This window comes from Pithys albifrons, chromosome 1 (genome assembly GCF_047495875.1).
Source record: "Pithys albifrons albifrons isolate INPA30051 chromosome 1, PitAlb_v1, whole genome shotgun sequence".
NCBI lineage: Eukaryota > Metazoa > Chordata > Aves > Passeriformes > Thamnophilidae > Pithys > Pithys albifrons.
The window spans coordinates 111,434,441-111,460,224 of NC_092458.1; the positions used below are offsets into that span (position 1 = coordinate 111,434,441).

General features: G+C 36.1%; 1 protein-coding gene across 3 annotated transcripts in view; it reads left to right on the forward strand.

Annotated features, from left to right (window-relative positions):
* The window catches only part of CADM2 (cell adhesion molecule 2), a 601,907-nt gene that overhangs the window by 410,810 nt on the left and 165,313 nt on the right, over positions 1 to 25,784 (forward strand). For all 3 annotated transcript variants that reach the window (XM_071563511.1, XM_071563530.1, XM_071563521.1), the window contains one exon: positions 14,336 to 14,485. In XM_071563511.1, coding sequence (XP_071419612.1) covers positions 14,336 to 14,485 — 150 coding nt within the window. The remainder of the gene's footprint in view (positions 1 to 14,335; positions 14,486 to 25,784) is intronic.

Below are 25,784 nucleotides of genomic sequence, written 5' to 3' on the forward strand. Positions count from 1 at the left end.
GTTGCTGCTTTTGTTGATTTTTTGTTTCATTTTTCCTTTCTTCCCTATGATGTTGTCCTTCTGTATATGAAGCCTGAAGCAAGAGGATTTGTAACATCAGTAGTTAGAGCAGTCAAAAGTAATTGAGCTTCCTGTATCACTGTAGTAGTTCTGAAATACAGACTGGCATAGAAATTTCATGCTTTTCCTGCTCTCGTATCACCAGCCTAGTGCATTTTGTATGGCTTTTGGAACAAAACAACCAGAGTGCAGCACTGGTGCAACATGCAGTTGTTTCTTTCATGTTTTCATTTGTGTCTGAAGAAGAAAGTTCTTATCTCCTGCTGTCCTGTGACATGTCTCATGTTGTTTAGTGTTCTGCTTGTTTTCTCTTTTATTGAAGCTCCAGCTCTTGGAATTGCTGGGTTATACATATATTTTCCCCCCATATGGCATTGCATAAGAATTGGAAATATTTATGCAAATCCCAAATCATATTTTTGGTTGTTGGTTTTCTCACCTTACTTTCATCCTTTCTTGGAGCAGATTTGTTTATTTTAATTATTTTTTCCTTGATAGTATATTTAGACAGAACACTTCTGTCTGCTTTAAAGCTCAGATTAATTGGAAAACAGAACAAAAGAACTCTTTATAAGGCAGTGCAGGTCTACAAAAGCTGTATATAAGTAGGTTTTGCTGAAAACATAAGCAGGGTCTAGTTCTGTATTTTCTCTCCTGCCCCAAAGCAAAGCCATTAAAAGCTATTTTTACAGAGGACATTTTCTGAGAACACGTATATACTCCTAGAAAAGAAAGTTTCCATGCATGGGGAATGAGATGTGCTTGGTGCAGTGAATTTATTACTTCAAAATAATTGCCCAGAAGCAGAGTAAGTAACATTAGAGCCTTTCAGTGGAACAGACACTGCAACATCGCTTGTTTGGAGGCCGTAACAGTTACCTTGTTTTTTCTTGTGAAAACACAGGCCAGAATCATGTTTAACTAAAAGCCAGCCAATTATTCTTGGCCTTTCAAATATTCAAACTTCCTCTGTGAAATGTTGTTGTAAGTTGTTTCTGTAAGTGAGTTTATTGCAATGTTTAGTAAGAGAACTCTGTTTTAAGTCATCTTTTGTAATCATACTGAATTGTTACTCAGTGCGTATTTACTCTGGATGTGTCTGTTTGCATAGAAGTGTCTCTTGCACACAGGAAATCACAGATACATGTTTTAGTAATGATTTTCTTGCTTACAAGTTGACATCAGAGAAGTTCTTCCCAGTCCTCTTGACCTCGGTTGCACTGATCAGCTGTTTGCCAGCCAGGCTGGGACTGCTGATACCAACTCATTTCATGGATTCAGGTTGAGGTCTGGACAGTCTGAGAGCTGAAGTGGTGCAGCAGCACACAGGAAGGGGGAGACAGAACTTGGCAAGGGAAAGAAGCACCTCATGCAAGCAACAAAGACATTCTAGACCATGCTGCCAATGACAGAATAAGGTAGATTTAGTGATCCAAATCTGAGAAGAATGCTAGACAAAAGGTTTCAAGACAACTGGTTTTGATGAAAGAAAATATACCTTCTAAATGGAAGAACATCTAAATTAGATGTGATTGAATTATATATCAAATTAATTGAAAAGATCAAATCCTGTTTTATACCCCTGATTTTTTTAGACATGGTTTAGCAAACTGCCTTTCTTCTGACTTTAGAATTGCATTGGCATTACTGTGTTGATGAGTCCATTTTGGTCAGTGGCTATTATTCTGGGAGAACTGAAGAATGGAGAGTCCAACAAACACTATAAGAAAGCTTTATAAGGGCATGAGACTGTAATTTCATGGTGCTCAGGAGAACTCACTCAGACTTTTTATGCAATGTATGATGGTTAAAGATGTCTATATTGCTGTCATTCTTTCTGTTGCTTTGATTCTTAGAGTCAAGCATAAGGAGCAACATCTAAAAGTGAGTAAAACAGGACTTGTATTATCAAGAGGTAGAAGATTGTAGAAAACCTAAGTTTTTACTAAGGGTTTAGAAAGAGTTTGTTCTGGATTTTGCTGTACCATCTTGAAATTAGGGGGTGCATAACTGTTGAAATTAAGACAGTTTTAAAAAGTGATATAGCAATGTTGCAGAGGACAATGATCTCTACTTCACAACTGCCTGGCCCAAAGGTCAGGTATGGAAGATAGACACTGGTGATAGAATCTAGTTTATCTCAATAATTTAGTTAATATGATCCTTGGTTTGTGATTCTGTGAAGGAAACTCAGGAAGAGCAGTAAAACTGATGGCTATATTGCAAATTGGGGTGTAGTGTGGAGACAGCTGTGCTTGTTCTAGGCCAGAAATAGAGAAACTAGAAATGAGCCCTTGCAGAAGTTGGGTCCTGTAGCAGTCACCTACTTCGCACAGCCTGTTCTGAAAAGAAAGCATTAAGCACTGAACTACAGACTGAAAGGTTAAAAAAAAAAAGGGAGTCCAAGTGTGGCAGATGCCTCAAGGCTGAGTATTGACTGAGAAGAGATTTGAATCATGAGTAAAGTCACCTTTTCTGTTGTTTCCTGTGCTCAGAGACATAGAACTTCATGCAGTCTTTTTAAACTGGTATGACTTCATCACAGGAAATCCCCACTATGTGATTAGCTTCCTTTCCCAAATAAATGTTTTACAAATCTTTATATTCTTAGCTAACTACTTCACAGCAAAACCAGTTTTTCTATAATGGCTGTAGTCAGAGCCTGTGCAGCAAACATGTAGATATATGTGAGTATAAAATTTGCAGTAACAGTGTTAATAAAATGCACTGTGTTCTAAGCACTTGCTTGTTTGCTTTGTCAGTGTAGATAAACAAGTGCACAGTCATGAGAATACAGATGTCTGGATACTCAAAACAAAGGCACTTGATGAATGAGATCAGTTCTCTTACCTTCCTCTTGTATATGGTATTTCAAGTGGGGATTCTGATTGCTGAGTGGATGAATGCCAAGAATGAGGTGCTTTGTGCAAACATAAAAAAAAAAGGTAAATATAAGCAGGCAACAAGATTGAGAAATACTCATGTTGCATTTTTGACGGTGTAGGTTTAAAAAAGCTAACAAAGACTAGCTAGGGAAAAAAAAAAAGAAAAAAAAGATACTGTGATTGAGAGTCACTAAAATGATTATTCTCCTTCCAAAGATCTAAACCCAAGTGTGTGTTGTATTCAATGTACTTTAAAAAGTTACTTTAAAATTCAAAAGTTCGGAAACTCATATTTAGCTTACATTCATCCATTTCAAAATATATTAATTCAGTGCATTGTTCTTTCATTTCTTCACCTGAGAAATGCACTCTGCTATCCAACAAAAGTCTAGTTATCTCAATCTGTGCAACAGATGTTAGTCATCATGTCTCCTCCTCCCCTCTCCTGCCCTCCCCCAATATGCAAATGTGGTCTTTGACATTTACATTTCCATAATGGGGATTATATTTCCCTGTTTAGTCTAGTTATTGTAACTGTTAAAAGGAATAAAAAAGAATCTCTATAATGAAGCTGGTAAATCAGTTTGGTAATTTTTATCAGATATCCTCCTCTGCTATGTAATTAATTTCTAACTGAGTAGAAGATTTATGCTTTGTAAGCCCCCTACTCTTTCAAAATGAATTTGTAGTATCCTTTAAGGCACTTTAATTCATGCTTTCTCTTGTTTGCCTTTTCTTCTTATGAATAAAACCATCAACACTCAAGACTAATGTAGTTAGCGCTCTCTAGAACTGACTGCAAGAAGAATCACATTTTTTTACATGCATTTATGGAGCTCACAAACTGCAAAGCTGCTAAACCCACAGCGATACAGTAATAGGTGCAACTGAGAAGTTCTTCTTTGCTTTGCATTTCCTAATTGGAGGGCAGTTATTTTGTTAGTTTGTTTAGAGGTTTTTTTTTCTTTTGTTTTTAACAAATATTTCATCCTCCAGGGTGATTAGGGAAATGGCACACACATGTGGCTGCCCCATATGTTCCTTTCATGAGTGTTGCTGCTTCTAACTCCATGATCCCTAAAAGAGGCTGCTCACCCTCTCTGGCTGGGTCATTTTATTTCCTGCCTCTCTTTACAGTGCCTCTTATTGAACTCAGAGTTCCATTTCTGTATGGGCATGAGAGTGTGGCACTGACTCAGGTAATAACCATGTGTGGGGTTGTCAGCTGAGCTGCTGTCATCCACATTAGTGAGAATAAAGCTCATTCTAAACATAGTTGTCATTCAGCAAGCCAACCTTAATCCTGAAAAATAGCATATTTGTGTCAATTTATTATGTAAAATGCAAGAAGCAAGGTAGTGTTAACGTGACCAGGAGCAGAATTTTTGGCTATCCTGCAAATTTGGCTCAAGCAAATGTTTTTGTTTTTTTCAACAACATGGAGAATAATTGATGTTTTCTGTTTTCTAGAAGAAACTCATTCAAGTCAACATTTTGTTAGGTACCAAATAACCTTTAGAATAATTCAGTAAATTATACAATAAAAGGCTTCAACTATAATATTCTTCCAGCCAAGTGACATCAATTCACTGATCTAGAAAATTACTTTAATGCACATATCAATGTACTTGCTGATTTCTTACATTTCAGTGGATTTTAAAAAAGGTGTTATTGTGGAGAGTCCTTGTGTATCACATGTTATAATATTCACTAAAACTTTTCTATACTAAAGCAATTATAGTTATTGTAGCCTCTGAGTCTGACCTTTTTAATGAAATACAATTTTTAAGTAGTGCTTTGCTGTACAAATATGAGAGTATTTATATGAAGCTGATTAATTTGATCCTTTGCCTTTTGAATACAGTTAATTTAACTGTAATTCTCATTCCAGATCTGTAAGGGGTTCTTTGAGCAAGAGTACGTACCAAAATATTATTTCAAGGATGATGAAAAATATTTAACTGTTGTGTTGATATCTTTGTTGCTGTAAGGAGTTGGAATTACTTCCTAAGAAATATGCAATTTTTGTAATTGAAACTAATTGATGAATAAATTTATTCTGTCAGCCTGTTGGTCATACACTAGGCTATTTTAGTTAAAAAGAAACAAAGATTTCAGTCTAGGTGACATTCAAGCAGAAATTCAGAAGTCAACTCTGAGTTCTGAGGTCTGTCATTGGCTTCACACAATTACACGTGTCCAGTCCATTTTTGTGCTTTCTGAGGAGTCAGAGTTTAACTGGCTCATGAGAAAGAATTAATGAATGCCTATATCTAAAAATACGTTTCATGAATGCATAGAGTGAAGAAATTTGTAAACTGTTTTTTTTTTTTCCGATTCCTTTTTTGTTAAACCAAATAATTACTTTTAAGAACAGTAAGGTAAGGGCAAGAATTTCAGACAAATGTGATAATTTGGTTGAAGCATTTTATTCACTGGAAATGAGAGACACCAATGTTAAAGTTCCACAAATAAAAGGGATATGGAGGTCACAATTAAAAAAGAAACAGACTCTAGAATAAGATCTTGGAGAGTTCCTTCAATCTACTGTGAAAGGGAGATCAAGTGATAAAATTAATTTTTTTAGGACAGCTGGAAAATTCAGGAGTATATTTTTCTTTAAATTATTGTAGAAATACAGAATGACTTGGGTTGGAAGGGAGCTTGAAGATTCTCTCTCTTTCCAACCTCTCTGCCAAGGGCAGGGATATCTTGCACTAGACCAGGTTGCTCAAAGTCCCACCTGACAGGGCCTTGAACACTTCCAGAGATGGAGCAGCCACAGTTTCTCTGAACAACCTGTTCCATGTTTTAAATGAAATTGTAACAAATGAAATTGTTCTTGTTCCTAAATCCCCTTAACAGTTTCCATTTTCACAGTCTGTACCATCTGTTAGGGGCAAACCATTAAATGCAACTTGCATTTAGGCATTTCTAAGTTTGTATTGTCAGGGAAATAGAAGTCTTACACATGAATGAATCATTCTAATTTACACCTGTGTATTAATCCAATACGATAGCACAACAGGGGAAATCTAGGAATATGTTTTTTAAACCACCAGATTTTATGTTTAGCTGTATATGAGGAACATGACATTTATAAATAACTGTTTGAAAGAGGACTGGAAAAAATACAATCATTATACAACACCACACTTAGCGAAGCCACAGCAGCTTTTCCCTGTCTCTGTTGCTTCTGGCACACATCCAGATATCTGCTGTACTAACATTTGCTCCTGGGAGGAGATGAAGAAAAAAGGGTCCATAAGGTTTCCATTGGCCTAGACAACTGAAACATCTGCTAGATTCATGAGCAGCTTGCTGGCCTAAGTCAGCAGGGAGAACTGCTGCAGATCAGCACTGCCATATCAATAGATATTTTATAGACCACAGGGAGGAAAAAAGAAAGGCAGTAGAGTAAGTGATTTTATTTCAAAGTACACTGAAGTCTAATGTAGCTTTACATTAAGTGATATCTAAATTGCACCAAATTAGGGCCACATGTACAACTGATCCACATGCAAGACTCATTAGGGAAACTGGTACATGAAAGAATAGCGGAATGCAATCCCAATTTTCTAATATTTGTTAATATGAATTTAGGTTCCCTGATGAAATTTGACAAAAAGCAATCACCTGAGAAAATATTCTCTTCACTCAGAAGCTTGCACTAGAGAAAGCCTCCTCTGTCTTTCTGAAATACAATAGAGTTGTTGGAAGGGAATTGGCCATTCTGTGTCAGGGCCCACAGCAGAAGGAAAGAGCAAGTGTTGAAGCAAAAAGCATAGAAGACAGAGTGGAGTTTACATCCTTGCTTGGTGTAAACTGCCTTTCATCTCTGTAGATCTAATCTGGGTTCTTGTGCCTAAAATGTCATCTGACCCAAGTAATTTTGTTTTTTATAATTTGGTGCCACTTAGGTCCAAAAGAGCTTCTAGAACTTTATACAGCAATCATTCTCCAGGCCAGATTTCTGGTCTTATTTTATTGTGTAAACTAAAAGAGGGAAAGAAAACATCAAGTATAAAGTCAGTTTTAAAACTGTTGTTTTGTATCTGACCTTTCATTAGCTTAAATAGAGCTGTGTTTCAGAGATCTCTTCCGTAATAGAAAAAGAGTCAAACATCAAAGAAGGTAAATATTGGCATGGTGGGTGAAATAATCAGTAGTGAAAACTTTGTGAGTATACAGATGATTACAAGTGGAAAACATTTTATTAATCATTCTGACTTTTGCTTTGTGATAATCAGAACTGCTTTCTTTAGGGAACATTCCCAGTTGGCCAGGATGTATCAGTGTATTGATCAACACAAAGTCATTAAGGGAGTGCTTGCTCAGATCAAAACCATCTGCAGGCACAATATTTCCCACTTTTAAGACAGTATTGCCTTGTATTTGTTAAAAGGCAACATACACACACAACTCTTCATGATAGTTTTAGTAGTAAGTATATGTATGAAAAGAATTTTTTGAAAGTATGTTTAATTTGTCCATATTTTATTATATTGACAATACTCAAGGATCTAACTTCTTGGTATTGATTCCCGTTTACCATTATAATAGCTTTATTGGGAATATTTACAACTACAGAATATTTCACTGAAAAAAACCTGGCAATCTGGTAATCAGAACAGATAAATGTAACACCACATACAGCATCTCTGATCAAAATCTGATTTTTCTGCCTTGGCTTTTTTTTTTTCCATGTTTCTTAGAGGATTACATATCACCTGAAGCAAACTGAACAGTGAACATGTTGGAAGTCCAAATAGCAAGGATTTGTTTAATGTACTAGTGCAATGACAGGTGATTCTTACTCAGACTTGTTTCCACACAAGAGGTAGTAAGAAGAGTGTTTAGATATGCTGTTCCAGTCTAATTCAAATATACACTCTGAAGTAAAAAGAAGTTAAATTGACAGAAACAAGTTGGGGCTTATTGATGATTTTATCACTTTCCTTCTTTGTCTCCTGTCCTGTTTGGGTATATATGTGCAAACATATACAAAGTATGTGTTTACTTGTATATTTTAGCAAGAAAAAAGCTACTGTGTTAACACATATTAGGCAAACCTAGAACAGTTTTAATTTTTCAGTTCTGCTCAGCTGTTTTGTACAGTGAAGCAGTCAAGCTTCCATTTAAATACAGGAGCACACTAAACTTTTATTTGGTATCTATGCTGAAAAAAAAAAAAAAGGGAAGGGGATTAATTCCTAATAGAAAGTTACAAGAATCACTGCTTGCACAGTAATGCAGACTCCAGTTTGTGCCTGCTGAAATGCAGTTCACAGTATCATTGCTCTTTAAATTAGGTAAAGATAAGCTAATAACACTTCATCTCCTCGAAGAGATATTTGCTTTATTTCTTATATAAACTGAAAAAGCCAGAAAGGTGACTCAAAATATTAGATGTTTCTTCATACTGGCTTTTGTTCCTGATGTGTTTGCTTCTTTACTAAGAAAGAAGGCCAAAAAGTATCAGAGAATCATAGAATCAATTGGATTGAAAAAGACCTCCAAGATCATTAAGTCCAACCGTTGGTCCCACTCCAGTCCATTTACCAGATCATGGCACTCAGTGCCACGGCCAATCTCAGTTTAAAGACCTTCAGGGATGGTGAATCCACCACTTCTCTGGGCAGGCCATTCCAATGCCTGGTTACTCTCTGTGTAAAGAATTTTTTCCTGATATATTCTGATATTCTGATACATTCTGATGTATTCTCCGCACAGATGCAAGCTGCTATTTGAAGTAGTAAGTTCTTTGCCTTCTCACCCAAATATTTGCTCTATTTGGGGGTTTTGTTTTTGTTTTTTTTTGGTTTTTTTGTCTGATCCTATTGAAATCAATATTAAAAAATCAGACTGTTTGGACAAATAATTTGTTCAAGATGTTTTTGCTTTATTTTCTCTGATGCAACTTTGGATTTTTATGGGCTCTGGATTTGGCTGACATCATGCTATAAAGGTATCAAATAAAAGGCCTATGGCTTTGTGGTTCTATGGAAGGCTGAAAATGGTAAATCTCTGCTATAGAACTGTAGACTCTACTTTTTCCCTCATATATGCTGATAAGTTTAATTTTTCTCATAGGGCCACTGGGCAGCCAGGCAGAGCTGACGTGCCAAAACATTGCTGACTCACTCACTGTTGTCACCTCTCTATCCACAACCATTTCTTTTTTGTGGTTTCCAGGTAAACAGTGACATGAGTAGACAAAGCTTTGGTGCACGGATACTGTGAAATGCTTTCAATTTGTAATGTAACTGTTTACTACAAAACCAGACATTTGCAGAAACAAAAGTAAAGAGAGGATTATGTTTTCTCCATGCTTACAGCCACCTAGTCACATTTATAATTAGCCCGGTAAATTGATTAGAGTGTTGCACCAAAGCATCAAGTGGAAGTGTTGAACTCATTAAAGAGCTTTCATTGTAGTTGCAAAAAAAAGTAAAAAAGAAAAAAAAACAACACACACACCAACCCAAATCCACAAAAAAAGCAGCAAAAAGCCTAACCCAAACATAAACAAATAAACATGAAATGAGCTCACATGATGAATGTTTCCAAACTGGACCAAATAATGATAATTATTCTGCATCTACTTGTCTCATACTGAGATAACAATCAGTGTTAAAATCTGTAGAAGCAGTTTAGCCATGATTTCTGGGGTGGGGGAAAGAAAAAAAAAAAAGGCAAAAGCCTTTCTTAACAGAAAACAGCTTGTGGCTAATGAGATGAGCCTGTCAGTTCGACTGCAAAGCAGTATTGGTCCTCCAAAAAGCACTGCAGAAACAACCTTTGGTAGAATATACCTAACTATAGCTCCATCTAGTCATAATAGTTAAAATAATGTTGTTAAAATAACTTCCCAAAATGAGCAGAGGGACTGGGATACAACATGATGACGGTGATGTCTAGGTGTAGCTGCTCTTCTCCCATAGCTTTATTGCTTATTGTAACTTACCTTTGCATAACCTTGTAGTGTTTTCTAACAAAAGTCCTTGTTTCCATGTCAGATACAAGGGAATTGTAATGTGGGCCATCAGTATTTTATTTTCTTTAACTCTTTGTTAGTGTACTCCATACAGACAGTAAAATAGTTTGTCCTGCCTCAAAGTTTGATGATGGAACAGAATGTAATTGTATATATTGTGGTGGATATAATGTGTTTGATTGACTTGACCTTTGGGGGGAGGGCAGAAATGTCAATGCCAGCCATTTGTTGTGAGCAAAGCAAGCAAGCTGAATGGGTAGCCCTGTCTTTACAGGGGTGATCGTCTGAGTTGTATTCATTATCTCACTCATATCTGCCAGTAACCCTAGGTAATAGTAAAGTAGGAAATAACTTGTATTGAACTTACCTGAGAAGCTGTGTTCAGTGCAGTGAAACAGAGATGTATATCTAAGAGCTACAGGAGGAGAACTGGAATGATGTCTGAGAAAAAATACCAGCATCATGGTAGAACTGCAGTCACAGTTGGGTTCCCATCTGACCCTGTGGCCAAGGGACTCATCTAGGTGTGCAAACAAGAATACAAAGTGCTGGTGGAGAAGTGGCATCACCTTTGTCTTTTTTTTTTTCTTCTGTAACTGCAGCAGTGAGGTTTCCAGGTCTGGGTGAGACACTTCAGAAAAAAGATGACAAATTGCAGAGGGCACAGAGAAGAGCCACAGACTAATTAAGGGATTAGAAAAATACGGTTTCTACAGAAAGACTTAGGAGCTCAATTTATTTAGATTATCAAAAAGAAGGTTAATGGGTGATATGATCACAGTCTCTAAGTGCCTACAAGAGAAATTTGATAAGAAATGGCTCTTCAGAGAAGGAAAAAAAGATATGAGCCAGTGGAAGCTAAGTGTTACAGCAACACAGAATCAGACTAGGAGTAATTCTGTGGTTTTGTTTAAACAAGGATGACTGTTGCTCTCTGAAATAAGTTACCAAAGGGGCCATTAATTTTCCATTACTAGACTTCTTAAGTCAAGGTGGAATGTTTGTTAGAGGACATTGTCAAGTTTGCTCTCTGCTTGCAGAGTAGAGGAAGAAATTAAGAATTGTGAGTTAAATAACTATATTAAGAACTGTTCATATTAAAGAATCAGTGATAGTGTCCAATTGTTGAAATTATGATGGCCCAAATATGGCAGGGTGTTTAGACCTGCCATCCTATTAAAGGGTCTTCATCAACCATTCCTTATTTAATGTGCCTATTCAAATGGATCAGAACCAGTGTATTCAATGCTGGGAGTATGAATGGAGTTTTGGGAGTGGTAATAAGTTATCCCAGGCATAAAAGTTTTCCAAAGCAGGTCCCTTGGGGAATGATGTGATTCCAGTCAGTGGTCTCCAGCTGTGCTGCAGTAGGAGCCTGCACCATGGGTGGCCTGGGTTCTCTGACATGCCTCCTGGCAACATGACACCTCCCTGTTTAACAGAAACAAAGCTTCTCCCACAAAATACTGGCAGTCCCCACAGGAACCATATGCAATCTTTAGTGGCACAAGACCACTTCTTTGACACTTACAATGCTATGTTAAATGGCACAATGCTGATGCTTTCTTTAGTGTTCATCTCTTTTATAGAGGATTTTACAGCATTCTCTAGTCTAGTTTCTAATAGTTTTTTGTCTTCATTAAGAGGTGTGCAGTATCCATTTATTGGGTCTTGCTTTATCTATTTTTCTCTGTTCTGCACAGGCTTCCTTCCTTCCACTTGGGCTAGTTTTCATATTCGATGTCTGATTTTCTCTGTACCCCTTTCTCCACTCCAAGCTTCCTATGAGGCTGTGTGCATGGTCTCCAGATCCACACAGCTTCTCTGTTGATAAGGGATAGGATTAACGTTTGGGTTTCATTTTATATGCTAGGTTACTTCTTGCTTCCAAAACATCAGCATACACTAGAGTGGTCAGAGAAAAGAAAGTTCTTCTGACCTCTTAAGACGGTGGCATCTACATTGCCCATTCATATGGATGATAAGAATAGTTCACATACTAACCACTCCTCCAGTCAGACAAATCTGTGACTTCACAGTCGTTAGCAAAGGATAGACTGCAGGTACACTGACACCATCATGATAAGAACTATAATATCAGAAAGGGAATATTGGGTAATTATGGAGAGATCTCCTAAACTGTGTTAATAAGGTCCTAAATCATTACAGCAGGTTTTTTATTAAACTACCTTCCATTCCAGTTCTTTAATGTGAATGACAGATTTGACTGGGCTAATCTCTAGCACTAGGTTCTGTTTAATGCTTTTTGTATGCTAAAAGTATTTTAGCCCACATAGCCTGCTATACACAACTCATATTTTAGAAGGTTATTTCTTTGGTAAGTTGCTTGTAATTTAGTGGAAGTAATAACAGGCTGTGTGCAGGGTTTTTTTAGATCTTTAAAATTCTAATTTAAGTGATAAGCAATTTATGCAGTATCTTGAGGTTCCTTGACACATTGGAATTGAAAGAGGAGAAATGGAAGGAAATGACAAATTTTTTCTCTTTGGTTTTTTTTCGCTCTTTTTTATTTTCCATCCTTGTTTATGATTTTTCACTCATCAGGTATTTCTCAACGTGTGGCTTTCAGGAAGCAGGGTTTGATTAATGAAGTGTCAAATACAGAGGATGTCATGAGAATTTTGGCATTTTTTGTTTGCAGCATTTAAATTAGCCATGGTGTTTTCAGTATTCCTTATTTTTTTATTTACTGTATCTATTATCCTGTGGATAGTAAATATCCTCTTAGGGTAGATATCAATACATAGTAAATTTTTATCTTTAGATATCTGTAGGAAGTTGACACTTATGCAAAAAACTATACTGCTCATTATGATTTGTGTTTCGATGGAAATATTCTATTTATTCACTGATGTGGGTGCTTATTTTCCATATCTAAGGCTATCATAATTATTTTACATAGGAAAATCAAAATCTGCCTAGACTTATGTTTTTGGCAATATCAGTAGGTCAAATACAAATTCAATTGTTAGTCTTTCATTTGGTACTTCCTTACTCTGCTTCTCTGAAAACTTGTATATTAGACAATAGATTTCCATTATCATGCTTTTTATATAGAAGACATGCCTCAGTTTAACTTAGTTGGAAGAAACTCTGATGAGAGCCACTAAAATAGGATGTTCCTGTTGCACTTTTATGTTGGATTTGTGATTTTATATTGGTATAATTAGTGAATATTTTATATATTATTGCCTTGATGTACTTATGACATGTCTGTGAGCTTGTTCACTCTTGTAGGACTGTAGAGTTTTTTTGTTTCTGACCCATCCTACTTGAGTGTCAACTTTGGCATTATGCTACTTATGTGAGCATCTCTACCTGCTCTTCAGTCATTCTTTTATTAATAAAAGAACTTTTATAAAAGGGGGGAGAGAAAGAAGCATATACTGAATTTAGAGTATTGGATTATCTTTTTTGCATTGTATCTTTAAATAAATTTCTATATGTGCTAGATAATGATCATACAATCTATAGCATATCTTGCTTATTACTGAAGGTTTGGTTTTTTTCTCCTTCCCTGCCTGTGTTTAAAAGGACTTTCATGTGTTTACCATGTTCCCTTCTTGTAACACTGTTTGTCAGAATGTGTTGTGCTGTTTGACAAGGGCTGTGCAATTCTCTCAATACATAAACTCTTTGGTCTAACTATGCTGTTGAAAATGCTTGTGATTCAAGATCCTGAGCGATGCTGCTCCTATATTATGTAGAGACATTTGGAAATCTTCCCAGTGACTTTTCAGCAAGCACTTATTGTGATTCATAATGCTCTAGGATAGAATCACAGATGTGAAAGAGACCTACTACATCATCTCTTCCATTTTCATATGTGATCAGGTTATATTCCCTCAACAGAGTATGTATCAAGTATTAGATTCACACTACATCTGCTCTCCTACAACTTTCCAAACCTGACACAAAAAACATCATCCTGAGAGGCCTTTAAAATGTATAAAAACAAACAGGTAGTCAAGGTTGCCTGTACCTCTGTTTTGAAAACTCTGTGTGGATTTTGATGTTATGCATTCAGCGATGTTCTCAAAAATGATTTAACTATATTATATGCACTGAATCATCTATGCCTGAGATAAAATGGCAGAGTACTTTATTCTAACTAAACAGTATGTCTTACAGAGGGGGAAAAAGAAGGGGGGAAATCCCTATTTCTTAATTCATCTAGCTCTTTCTCAGATACAGAGAATATATATTTTTTTTCCATTTATTGTGCTACCTTTCTTTGGTCAAAATAGATCACATTGTATTCAGGGTCTGTCATCTGTGGGAAGCTGCTACAATAAATTCAATTCTATAACTTAAATATTTTCTTTTTTCCTCTTACTCTCTTCCCTTCTGCATCCCTCCCCTCCCTCCTCAGGCAGCCAAGGGCAGTTTCCACTTACACAGAACGTCACGGTTGTTGAAGGGGGAACAGCAAATTTGACCTGCAGGGTCGATCAAAATGATAACACCTCCCTCCAGTGGTCAAATCCAGCTCAACAGACACTGTACTTCGATGACAAGAAAGGTAAATTGTTTCTTTAACTCATGATTCTGCACCATTTTTATAAGAAAAAATGTTTTAAATCATTTCTATTTAATATTCTAATTTGAAAATATTTGCTAGGAATGTGAGTTTTCATTTATCATTGGTTTTGGTGGTTTTGGGGTTTTTTTGGGGGGGTGTTTCACTGAAGTACTCTATTGCATATAAAATTATATTTAATTTATAAAGGAAAGGAATAGGATTTGCAAGTCTGAATGTAAGATAATTTGGAAAACATTGTTGCAAAATATATTGGAAGAAGTGGCAAGAGAAGTAGTGGCCCATAAACCTTGTGACTTGTTTTTATTAGTGTATATACATATATATAGAAAAAATATATTTTTTATATATGTGTATATAATACCAATGTTAGCTTCAAGTGTACTGCAGTCTGGATGTTAGTGCAGTACACAGTAGGTATTAATAACAGCTAATAAAAATGCTTGGGTTTTGTGCCCTGCTATTTCCAATTTTTCCATGCTCAGATTTTTTTAAAATTCTAGTTGAATTAGAGGGTAAAGAAAAAAGACAAGAAAATATCCACTCCTTACAAAAAGACAGTCATTATCTCTGCAGTGGTTTATATTTCTGAGGCGTTTATCTTAATTTGAACTGAAAAAGCATTAAATTTTACATAATAGAATGTTCACATAAAGATGACATTAGATTCTTTAAGGAAATTAAAGTTAGGAGTAGTAAATTCATCACTTGCCTTTAAAAAAATATAAAAAGATTTGGTGTTGATTTCAGTGGTGCAAAGTTCAACAGTTTTTATACTAATTCTGGTGCTTGAATTTATTCTGAAAGATGCTACATACTCTAGAATATATTTTAACAAGTGCGCTTACTGCTCTGCTTAAAATTAAAGAACTGCTGTCCAAATGCTTTGCTGAATGATTACAAGACTAAAACACCTTGTAGGACTGAAAATGCTTTGTGGATCTATGCACTTCAATAAAAGAGAATCTAAACCCTGTCATTTTATACCTGCAAAAGCTGCAATCAAAATATGGTTTTTTCTATTAATATAATAGCTGAATAGAATCTCTTGATGGTGTTGAAGTGGTTCCTTTCTCTTTTATCTAATTTCCTGTAGCGTGTAATCATTTGATTTGCAATTTCTTTGAAATCATAAGTACCTTTTCAATGTAGGATTGAAGATGAGAGGTTTTTAAGGTGCAAACTTTTGAGCTTTAAGTCTAGTGCTGTAACCTGTGCTCATATGGACTCCTTTATTTTAACTGTAATCATTAGTGATTTGTGATGGGTAAGTAATGTCTGCAAAACTAAAAGCGGAGAGAACTTGTCTGTTGATAGAGCACATCAATACTCAGAAAATCTATATCTTTTATAAAATAAGTGACATTTTAAAGGGTGCTGAGAAAGACGTGGGAAGACTGCAAATACATTAATTTGAACATTGTAGCCATTTTGGTGTGAATTGAATTTTCAGTGTACTTTAGCTGAATCTGTACTTTTGCATCGAATAATTGAAGTTTGTATTACTTTTTAATATAATGAATTGAAGCAACAGAATTTGAATGGCATGCAGCATAGTAAGTACTTAGAAGCAATTTATATTCCCCACAGGAAATGTGAGGAGCTGAAGTGTGTAAATTTAAAGGATCATACTCTTTATTGAACTTTTAGCTTGTCCCAAGACTTTAAGGAATACTTGAGGATTCATTTTATAGAGGAAATACTCTGAATCTGTTACAGAGGCAAATGTCTTCCTGTGGTCAGGAAAAACTTCAGGTTCTTCAATCAGAGATATTTATTCTTTCTTCTGCTGGTGAAGGTTTGCACCCTGTGTGACGTTTCCAACCTTGAGTCTACTCAGGTTACTGAGCAGTACATACAATTCCTACATGGAAAACATTCTGCTATTTCTGAAAATCAAGTATAGCTTTCACTTGCAATTTTTTTTCTTTATGTATATGTATGTGTTCTTATAAGTAAGAAGGAAATTTTCTTTATATGTTTTTGATGCTTGCATTATCAAGGCAAAATGGAAAGAGATATTTATGGTTCTGATAGCTTGCTGGTTTTCTCAGGAGATGATGGCAAGTGAAACTGTAAGCGCTTCCCCTTTTCTTTTCTTTTTTTTCCCCTCTTCTCATTTCCCACTTCTCACAGTCAGTCATACAATTTGTCTGCAAAAACACAGTTTTCTACTACATCTAGTCATTGCATCTGATTTATTGAGAGCAGTGCCTGAGCCAGAGTCTCTTCAGACCTGTCTCTTACTGTTAGCCAAAACCAATCTTAAGGTCTTACTTTTCCCTTCAAACACCATGAACATTACTGTTTAATATCTATGTTTCTCCAACCCTGAAAATTAATAAAAGCTTGAATTGGTATAGAGTTACATTCTGTGCAGGAAACAGAAGCTTGGACAAGGAGCATCAACAACAGCCTTTATATCCATCAGAGCTGAGTAAATGTGGGTGTCATCGTGTTCAGAACAACAAATTTGCTTACTTTTAACTTCACTTCAGTAAGTTATTTTCTATTTATATGAACAACACAAATAAGAATGAGAGTGTATTTCTTTCATGTCTGGAAGCATAAAACAAATTCAAGAAACCTTTCTATTGATTGCTCTATATTTTAATAACAAGAGGGTCAAGTAGTAGAATGAAGGAAGACATGTAAGTATCAAAAGAGGGTGAGGGAGGTGAAAGCTGTCAGCATACAGAATCACAGAATTGTTAATAATAGAAAAGACCTGTAAGCTCATCAAGTCCCACCATCAACCGAGGACCACCACCATATGGAAGAACAGGTGCCAAAAATAGAGCAAATTGTCCAAGTAGTGAAAAGCCCTCCACTGCTAAATTGTCCTTGATGGGACTTCTTTCATGTTCATGCTTCTTTTTCAAGTTGGTTCCCTTGTCTGGCAAAGACTTTTTCTGACCAAAATAGAACTTGCCATGGGCCAAGAAAAGGTTAGTTATTAGTCTCAAGTTCATTAAAAATAATGACATATATATTATGAAAAGCACATTCATGTCATTTTGCTTCCTTCTGAATTATGATGTAATCACTGTCATTGAAGTTAGGAGTCATTCTTGCTTTTTCTGTTTTAGATATTCTAAATAAGAACAGAAATACAATGAGACAAACACACTAATACCAAAGCTGCATTGTTAAAATTACTCTTTGGCTTCTCCTCATGTACTTGCCATGGCCATCTGTTTTTAAGTACAAATTTTTCCCACATAGGAGGATTTTGTGGCTGGTAAAGAACACTTCCACCCTCACCCTCACTCACATCAATTTAGTGTTTATTTAATATTTATGAAGGAGGCAAGGACTATTTTTAACCTGAGACATTTTTGACACATAGTCTATACAGTCTTAAAATGATACAGGTAGAAATTTAGTAGAGTTTCTTTTCAGAAATGGCAATGCTATAAACTTAGTGAATATGAAACCACAATTCAGAGATTGTTTTCAGGTCTTCATCAACTGAAGTAGATTATTAGGTTTTTATATAAATTTAGGCCTAAAATGTGTTTGACTCATTGTGGTGATAGGAATTGGGAGAGGAAAGAAATCTTATTTTCCTACAGGTAATTAGATTAGAGTTTTGTTTTATAATCTAACCAAAGTAAATGAGTAAATTCTAACTCAGAGTAGCTAAAATATATAAAAATACAAATGTTTTATCTTGTGGACTTGGTCTCATTGATGACCTGTCTTCTTCATTGTGCTGTCTCCCTGTTGTCCTTTTTGGTACTTCTGTTTTTTTCTGGCTCCTCTACATTGTAGCTTCAAGGACTTTGTGTATCAATTTGATTTTTAACTCTTCCTCTCTAATCTGAAACATAAAATCTTTACCTGACTAAAAAACAATGTACTGCATAAATGGATATTTGGTCTTAAATGTTAATAAGCGTAATAACCTTACCTTGTTTCCCACCCCCAAACAGAATTTTAAAGATTGTGTCTTCCTGAAAATTAGGAATTCACAACTCAGCCTAAGTGAGTTCAGAGTCTTTGGAAACAAATGCAAATTGCATGCTGCACTTGAAATGAGTCTTTCCCAACACTATTTTCAATTAAAATGAATAATTGCCATAGAAACCTCTGTATCACTTTATGCACCCAAGTACCTATAATAGCATGGCTGCTTTTGGAAGAAGCACAATGTGTAACAGTGTAGAACTGACAAATATTATTTTAAATTAGCATAAGTTTTTTTACTGTCTCTTCACTGGTGTCACTTCTTAAGGATTTTGAGTGGGCAGTAAACACAGAGACATAAATATGAATGCAGATCTATAAGAAAAAGGGCATAGCATGGAAACACAGAGATAGTTGATAAAAAGACTGAAAGGAACCTTTATGCAGCTTACTATAGCAGCCCTGTTCTCATATTCCCTTTCACTGGGGAATATAGATAAATATGGAGCAGGATATTGAGTTATAAAGGAGACGTGTACAAGTGAACAATGGCTGTTGATATCTCGTCAATAGAAAAATGTGTAATCAGACTATAAAAAGGAAGAGAAAATTGTACCTGGTGCCTGCACAGCTGACAGTTTTGCTCAGCCAAGTGCAAGTGTAAAATACTTGCTCTTCATCTTAACAGGGAAGTTTGCATGTCTCTTTATCGTAAAACAAGTGTGTGTTGACATTGATCATGAGAAGTTTGCCACAAACTGATACCAGATTTTAATTAGACACATGCCTGATGCTAATCATAGATGGGAACAGGTCCCCTGTGCTTTCCTCAACTGGTAGCACTTCCATGTCTTAGTAAAAATTAGAAAGCATATTCCAGCCTCAGGATTATTCATCCCTCAGCAGCAGAATATGTTTCTTTAGATGACCTTTTGATTTTTTAACATGTAGGAGCACTTGGCATTTGTGTAACTCCCTATCATCTTGAAAGCTTTCAAAGATACTGGTGCATTAGGCAAGGGTTATGAGAGGGCACTGTACTTGCAAAGCTTCTGAGAGCTTCCCTGATAGGCATGATGCCTCAGGTGATCTTGTGGAAACATCTTTGGGTACAGTAGCTGCCCATAAGGTTCAGCATTTGCTTCCCCTTGGGGGTTGCACTATTATGTTAGAACTTGCATGTAAGTTTAGAGAGAGGACATGTCCCTAATCAAATGATTGGGACTATTGGCATACCCAACTGTACTATCAGCTCCATGAAAACAACACTTAACCCTTTTCTTTTTCAATATAAAGATATTTAGAGGGCAACTGAAATTCACAGTGCACAAGGTATGAGATTTTAATTACAGTGTCACATATGTCAATTTAGAAAGAATCATTAATGCAGAAAAATGTCTTACTATAACACTCAAAATAGTGATTGAATTGCCCTACAAAAGGTTGGTACTTTCAGGCATGAAAATCTTGTCTCTAATGTTATAGATATAGAACTGCTTCCTAGTTAGCTGTATTTACCCTTTAACTTGTTTTGTGAAAGCCAGACTCTAGATATTGAATTTAAGTATAAATCAAATTAATACCATTCTGTGGTGATTCAGCCTCAGATTCTATTCTACATAAACAAGCAGAGGCACTTGTGAGTTACAAAAATAATTTGAGAATATTTCTGACTGGAGGGAAATGGTGAACTTGCCTCTTGTAGGGCATTTAATGATTTGAGTAAGCAGTTGAATTTAAGATGTAGGGTATGCATGTAGACAAAAGGAATAGGCTTGTACAAAATGTAAGCTAGAGAAGCAAAGAAAATAATGTTTCCCTTTTTTTGCTATAGAAAGGAAAGTAGAACATACATGCTTCAGATTAGTTATGCAGACAGGGAGGCAAGACAGGCTGTATTGTTGGGAGGACTGAGAGCACTAGCATTTAAGGCATGTGAAATCAAATAGCAACGATGAATGGACTTATGTCTCCACATTCGCATGCTCTGCTTCCTATTACATAATTGAGTGGAAGTGATATCAGACAGTAGATGATGACCAAGCTTAACTCCATCCTGGGCAGTTTTAAATATGTAAATTAGAGGTTCACTGTTACTTAGAGTTTAATGGATTCTTTCCATGAGATAATACCTTGTAATAAACCTATGAAGTAGTGAGAAGAGTAATGGGAAAGATGCAAGAAAACTATACAGACAAGTATTGAAGCATTAATTTACATCTGGAAAACCTTGGGGGAAGTTACACAGAGGCATACAGGTTTATTTTTTTTTAATTTTTTTTTTTCTTTGTGAGCTGAATAACAATAGTTTGTGAATGCCTTATAATATTTGAGAGGTTTCTAGCTCTAAAAGAAAAAAAAATGAGATAAAAATCTAGTTTTCACAAAATGCTGTCCATAAAGATCTTCTGGGATAATCCTTTCATGGTATGTAGTTAAGTTTCAATATTTTATGTCAGTCAGATCTGTTGGTTTCACATTTATGCTACACAACTATCAATAGCTGTCTGGCCAGCTCTTATCCCTCCTTGAGGCTCGTACTATGACATACAGGGACAGGTAACCTGGGTTAAGGCTTTCAGTTGCTATTTTATTTCTTACTATTGGGTTCTTACGTTTGTTCTTATGCTCACTCTTTCTCCTGCAGGGGTGGGGGAGAGAATCAGAAGGGCAAAACTGAGAAAGACTTATGAATTGAGATTAAGAGAGTTTAATAAGTGCAGGAAATGGGGATAAAATCCAAAAGATGGAAAAGCAATCACTCACCCCCTCCCATTAGCACACTGATGCCCAGAGAGTCTCCAAGCAATACTTATTTGAAGAAAAAAAACTCCCAAGTTTTACTGCTGTATGATATGGAATAACCCTTGGTCAGTTTGGGTCAGCAGTCCTGACTCTGTCCCCTCCCAACCTCATGGCCACCCCCAGACTTCTCACTGCGGATGCAGAGTGAGAAACAGAGAAGGCCTTGACCCTGCTCAGCAATAACCAGTGTGCTGATGTGTCTCCCACACTGTCTTGGTCATGAACCCAAAACACAGCACCATATGGGCCGCTATGAAGAAAATTCCATCCCTACCAAATGCAGTTCATCTTACCTCTGGGACATGGGTAGAAAAAAGCTAAAATGATTTTGCATAGTAATTCCTCAGTACTCAGAGGGAAAAAAGAAGCTGTCTTAGAGCTTTTGAGATCTTTTGTCTTAGAGTTTTGAGATCAAGAAATGTCTCACTTTATCCTTAAAACCCACAGTTTTGAAACAGATTGCCACTTTTGAAACCTGGAACGCTTGTGTTCATAAATCTTAAAAAAGATAATGTGATAAAAGAGAGCAGGAGTCTGTTAAATTATCTTGACAGTTATTGTCTGTATGAATATGAAAATTACATTTTAAAAATGTATTACAATGCATTAGAATATTATTTCATTGCAATAAATTAGTAGAACTACTCCCACTTACAGCATTTATTTTTTAATATCTTGGCAGTATTAAGGGAGTAAATGGCCGTATTGTTGAGCTGGTTAGAAAGCGTAGGAGTTTGCATTATATTGTGCTGAAGTGTGGGTATGGGCACAAATTAAGTTTACCAGCACTCAAGTTAAATGGAGAATGAAGCTGATACACTGGAATATGATGAAGTGAAGCAGTAGTTGTGATGACTCTGCTAAGATTACTCTGTAATGAAGTTTCATGAGACTCAGGCTTCTGTCTATTTTTATTTTAAATAGCAAAGAATCTTTTAAGAGTGAGATTTTTTTTTGGGGGGAGGAGGAAGTTGTGGTGGGGTGGGGAGAGGGAGAAGGGTTAGGCAAACTTCAAAAGAGGTGTGAAGTGAAATTGCTATACCTGCCTTCTCTACCCTAGTTGTTTACATGGATGTACAAAACTTTTTGGGATTTCTGAAGAAAAGAGACCTATTACATTAAGTTCTGAATTTGTTGAGATTTTTTGTTTGTTTGTTGGTTTTTGGTTTTTTTTTCCAGGCAACTCTTAGACCAAATGATAGCAAGGAAAATTTTGAGTGCAGAGAAGGGCAAATGGGAGAATATGTTCATGATCATAAGCAGGAGATCCAGGAGCAGTAGAGCTCAACATTGTACATCATGTACACAAACATGAAGGTGGGCAGAAAAATACATTCTGTTTTTAATCAGGAACATGGTGAAAACTGTTCCTTAGGGAAAGTGAAGGTTATTTTTTTTAAGAAAATAGGTGACAGGCACAAGTGCTGATTGTTATATCACAGTGTATTCAGTACAGTGGAGTCATAGGAAGGAGAAAATTACCAGACAGATCAGAACCTGAATATTTTGTCCTATAAGTGATTGTTAAATCCAAGAAAACTTAACTTTGGAGGATGGAAGGACTGACTTTGCAAAAAAGAACTGATATTTGCAGGTCTGGTGAAAATTGTGCCTCTCAAAGGAAAACAGCAGCAGTGGAAAAAGTTGAAGTGCAAATATTTAGATATGGGATATCACTAGATGAAAGCATAAAAAATATTTATGATTAAAAGGGAAAGACAATCACAGAACATTCAGATATTCCCTGGATAGACATATGAGATATATTGGATACAGAAATAAGAAGAAATCTACACCACAAGTATAGTAATTACTTTGCATCTGGAGGATAAAATTCTTACAAGGGCAAAACAGAAACCCCTGGAAACATGACAGTATCTGCGTGGCAGAGTGCCACAAAGAGAAGTCTGAGATAGCACTTGCAGATAAGGCTGCCCAGATTCCACAAGGTTTCTCCAAGCAAATTAGGTCAGCTGAAAAGAACAAACTTTCAGTGTAGCTTATAAACATGGTTGTAACTTCCCACACTGAAAATGTAAGATTCTTCAACACACTGGGCAGTGATACTGGGCACAGTCAATCAAAAGCTGACTTTGGACAGAAATTGAAATGGAATGCAATACAGTCACAGCAGCCCTGGACCAACAGCAGGAGGTCCAGCCACTGCAATCCCAGCTGCTTTTAAAAGGTCTATCGTGGAGATTAACCATCCGTCAGCAAATGCTGGAGGAATAAAAACATTGCAGGTCAAGGAGAAATGTAGTTCAGAAGAATGATTCAACAGCATATTTTTTAGAAAATTGTCCAAGTGGATGGAAAAGAACTCCAAAGGATATGTCTTAAGGGCTGCTAGGTAGGAAAATAGTCATGGAATACCAAAAGCATCTGCTATCAACATGATACAGACTTCTCATTCTGCATTAACTAGGCCTGAGACAACTGGATTGATTCCAAACTCACCCCAGAACCTGATTTGATAACATAGTTTTACCTGTGGACTTCAGCCCTGTTCCTTCTGAAATTACAGCTTCTCTGAGAAGTTGGAAACTTGCCTGACTCTGGAAGCATTTCCACATTGCTCAGGCAAATATGGTAGAGAAGCCCCAAAGGCACCTGTGTCCCAAGGTGAGATGTCCCCATAATGGTGTGTTAGCAGAGCTTAAGAGTCTGTTGTCTAAGGGAGATAAATTCTCTCCAAGTTAGAGCTGGCTGGCACACAGTGAGTGTGAATGTCTCTGCAGTGTGGTTTCCTTCACTTCTGTTTTCACACTTAGCAAGGGTGAAGACAGCTTGGGTCTTTTTTCGCTGGTAGCATGAATTTGCTTTTCTTTAACCTGAAAACAGAGAAGATATTACTAAAGGCTCACTTTCAGCCACTCTGTATACCCCAGGAAGACTTAATGTAAATGACTGAACTGCTTATGTTTGAAGACTTGTTTGTAGTAATGAAGCATCCCATTTTATTTTTAAATGGTCACCCTTAAAAATAAGACTTTGATGACTGGCAGTATTTGATATTAAGGAAAAAATTGAGAAATCCTAATTTTGTTTAGGATGAAGAGCTGCTCAAAACAACAACAACAACAACAACAACAAACCAAAAAACCCCACCACCACCAAAAACAACAACAGAAAACCCCCAAACCATGTACAGTATGTATAATATACCCACTGAAACAAGTTTGTAAAAGATTTGTACTAAATCTATCTGAAATTTTTCAATGCCTCCTGTATATTACATTCACACCTTATCATGTGAATATAAATCCCACTGTATCACCAAAAATAGAATGCCATTTTTAAGTTTCCACTGACAGTGAGAAATAAATTAAAGGCAAATTTTACCAGATCTAACATCAGATGTCATGAAGCCAATCCAAATGCCAGATGAGTAGCTTATAGGTGGATCACAGTATTAAGGTCAGGGAGGCTGAGGATTTCAATATATCCAAAGATTTAAAATAAAGGCAGTAAGTGTATGCTTTCATAGTGCCTAGATGTGCCTAAAAATAATAGTATTTTCCATTTTTGAGGTTGAAACAAAAGACCTACCATTATTAGAAGTGCTCGTCTTTCCTCTCACTTCCTGGTAGAAAGTTGTTTAAGGAACAAGATTGTTTCAGCACAGAAATTGTAACAAATCATCATGTCCTGGATCTTTAAGGATCTGTGTGCAGAGAAGTAATTGCTGATGAGCTGCTGATATAGGGGGAAAATCCTCAATAACTCAGTGAGAGACTGTGTGATGTTCTGCTGTGAGCCAAAGAAAATAACTTTAAATTGAACAGAAATGAGAACTGTATCAACCTGAATGAGATTACTTTCAGAGGCATGTACTCGGGGTAAAAGGAGCTTGAGGAAACACAAAAACCAAAAGGCAATTGTGTAAATAGAGGAAAAAAAAAACCCCAACCCAACAAACGTAGCACAGAGAATTCAAATTGTGTTAACAGATGTTAAAAAATAATAATTAAAATTCCACAACTGTAACAGCTAATCTACAGTAACTGATAGGTAATTATTAATATCTGTATATTCATTGTCAAATATTAATAAGTTTTCAAGATGCTGCTTAAATAATATGAAATAATTACAAAACTGATAAGAAAAAATAAGCTTCTGAATTCTGAAATAAAAACAAGATTCAAGATAAGTGTATAGACACTAATAGTTTTGTTTGTTTTTTTTTAAAGAAAAAGGCAGATGTGAATTTCCATCAGGGAGTGAGAAGCACCAAACCCCATTTTTTGTATGTAGTAGCTTTCTTAAGCCTGCAGCTACATCCCAACTGCCTTCTAGTTCACTGAAATATTTGCAAATTGTTGGACCAACCATTACCTTTTCTTTCCTTGAACCTCAGCTCAGCTTCTGATGCAATGACCCAATGATCAGTCTGATCAAACATTTTAAATATAACCTGTCATAAGCTATTACTATTTTATTTCTATCTGTAGCTGTATTGTCCTGTAGCAGCCTAAGAGAATAATAATGCCATGCAACTACACTGACAGCTGAAATATATGTTAAATGGAAGGAAACCAACTTAAATAGAATTTTGCGTTATCTA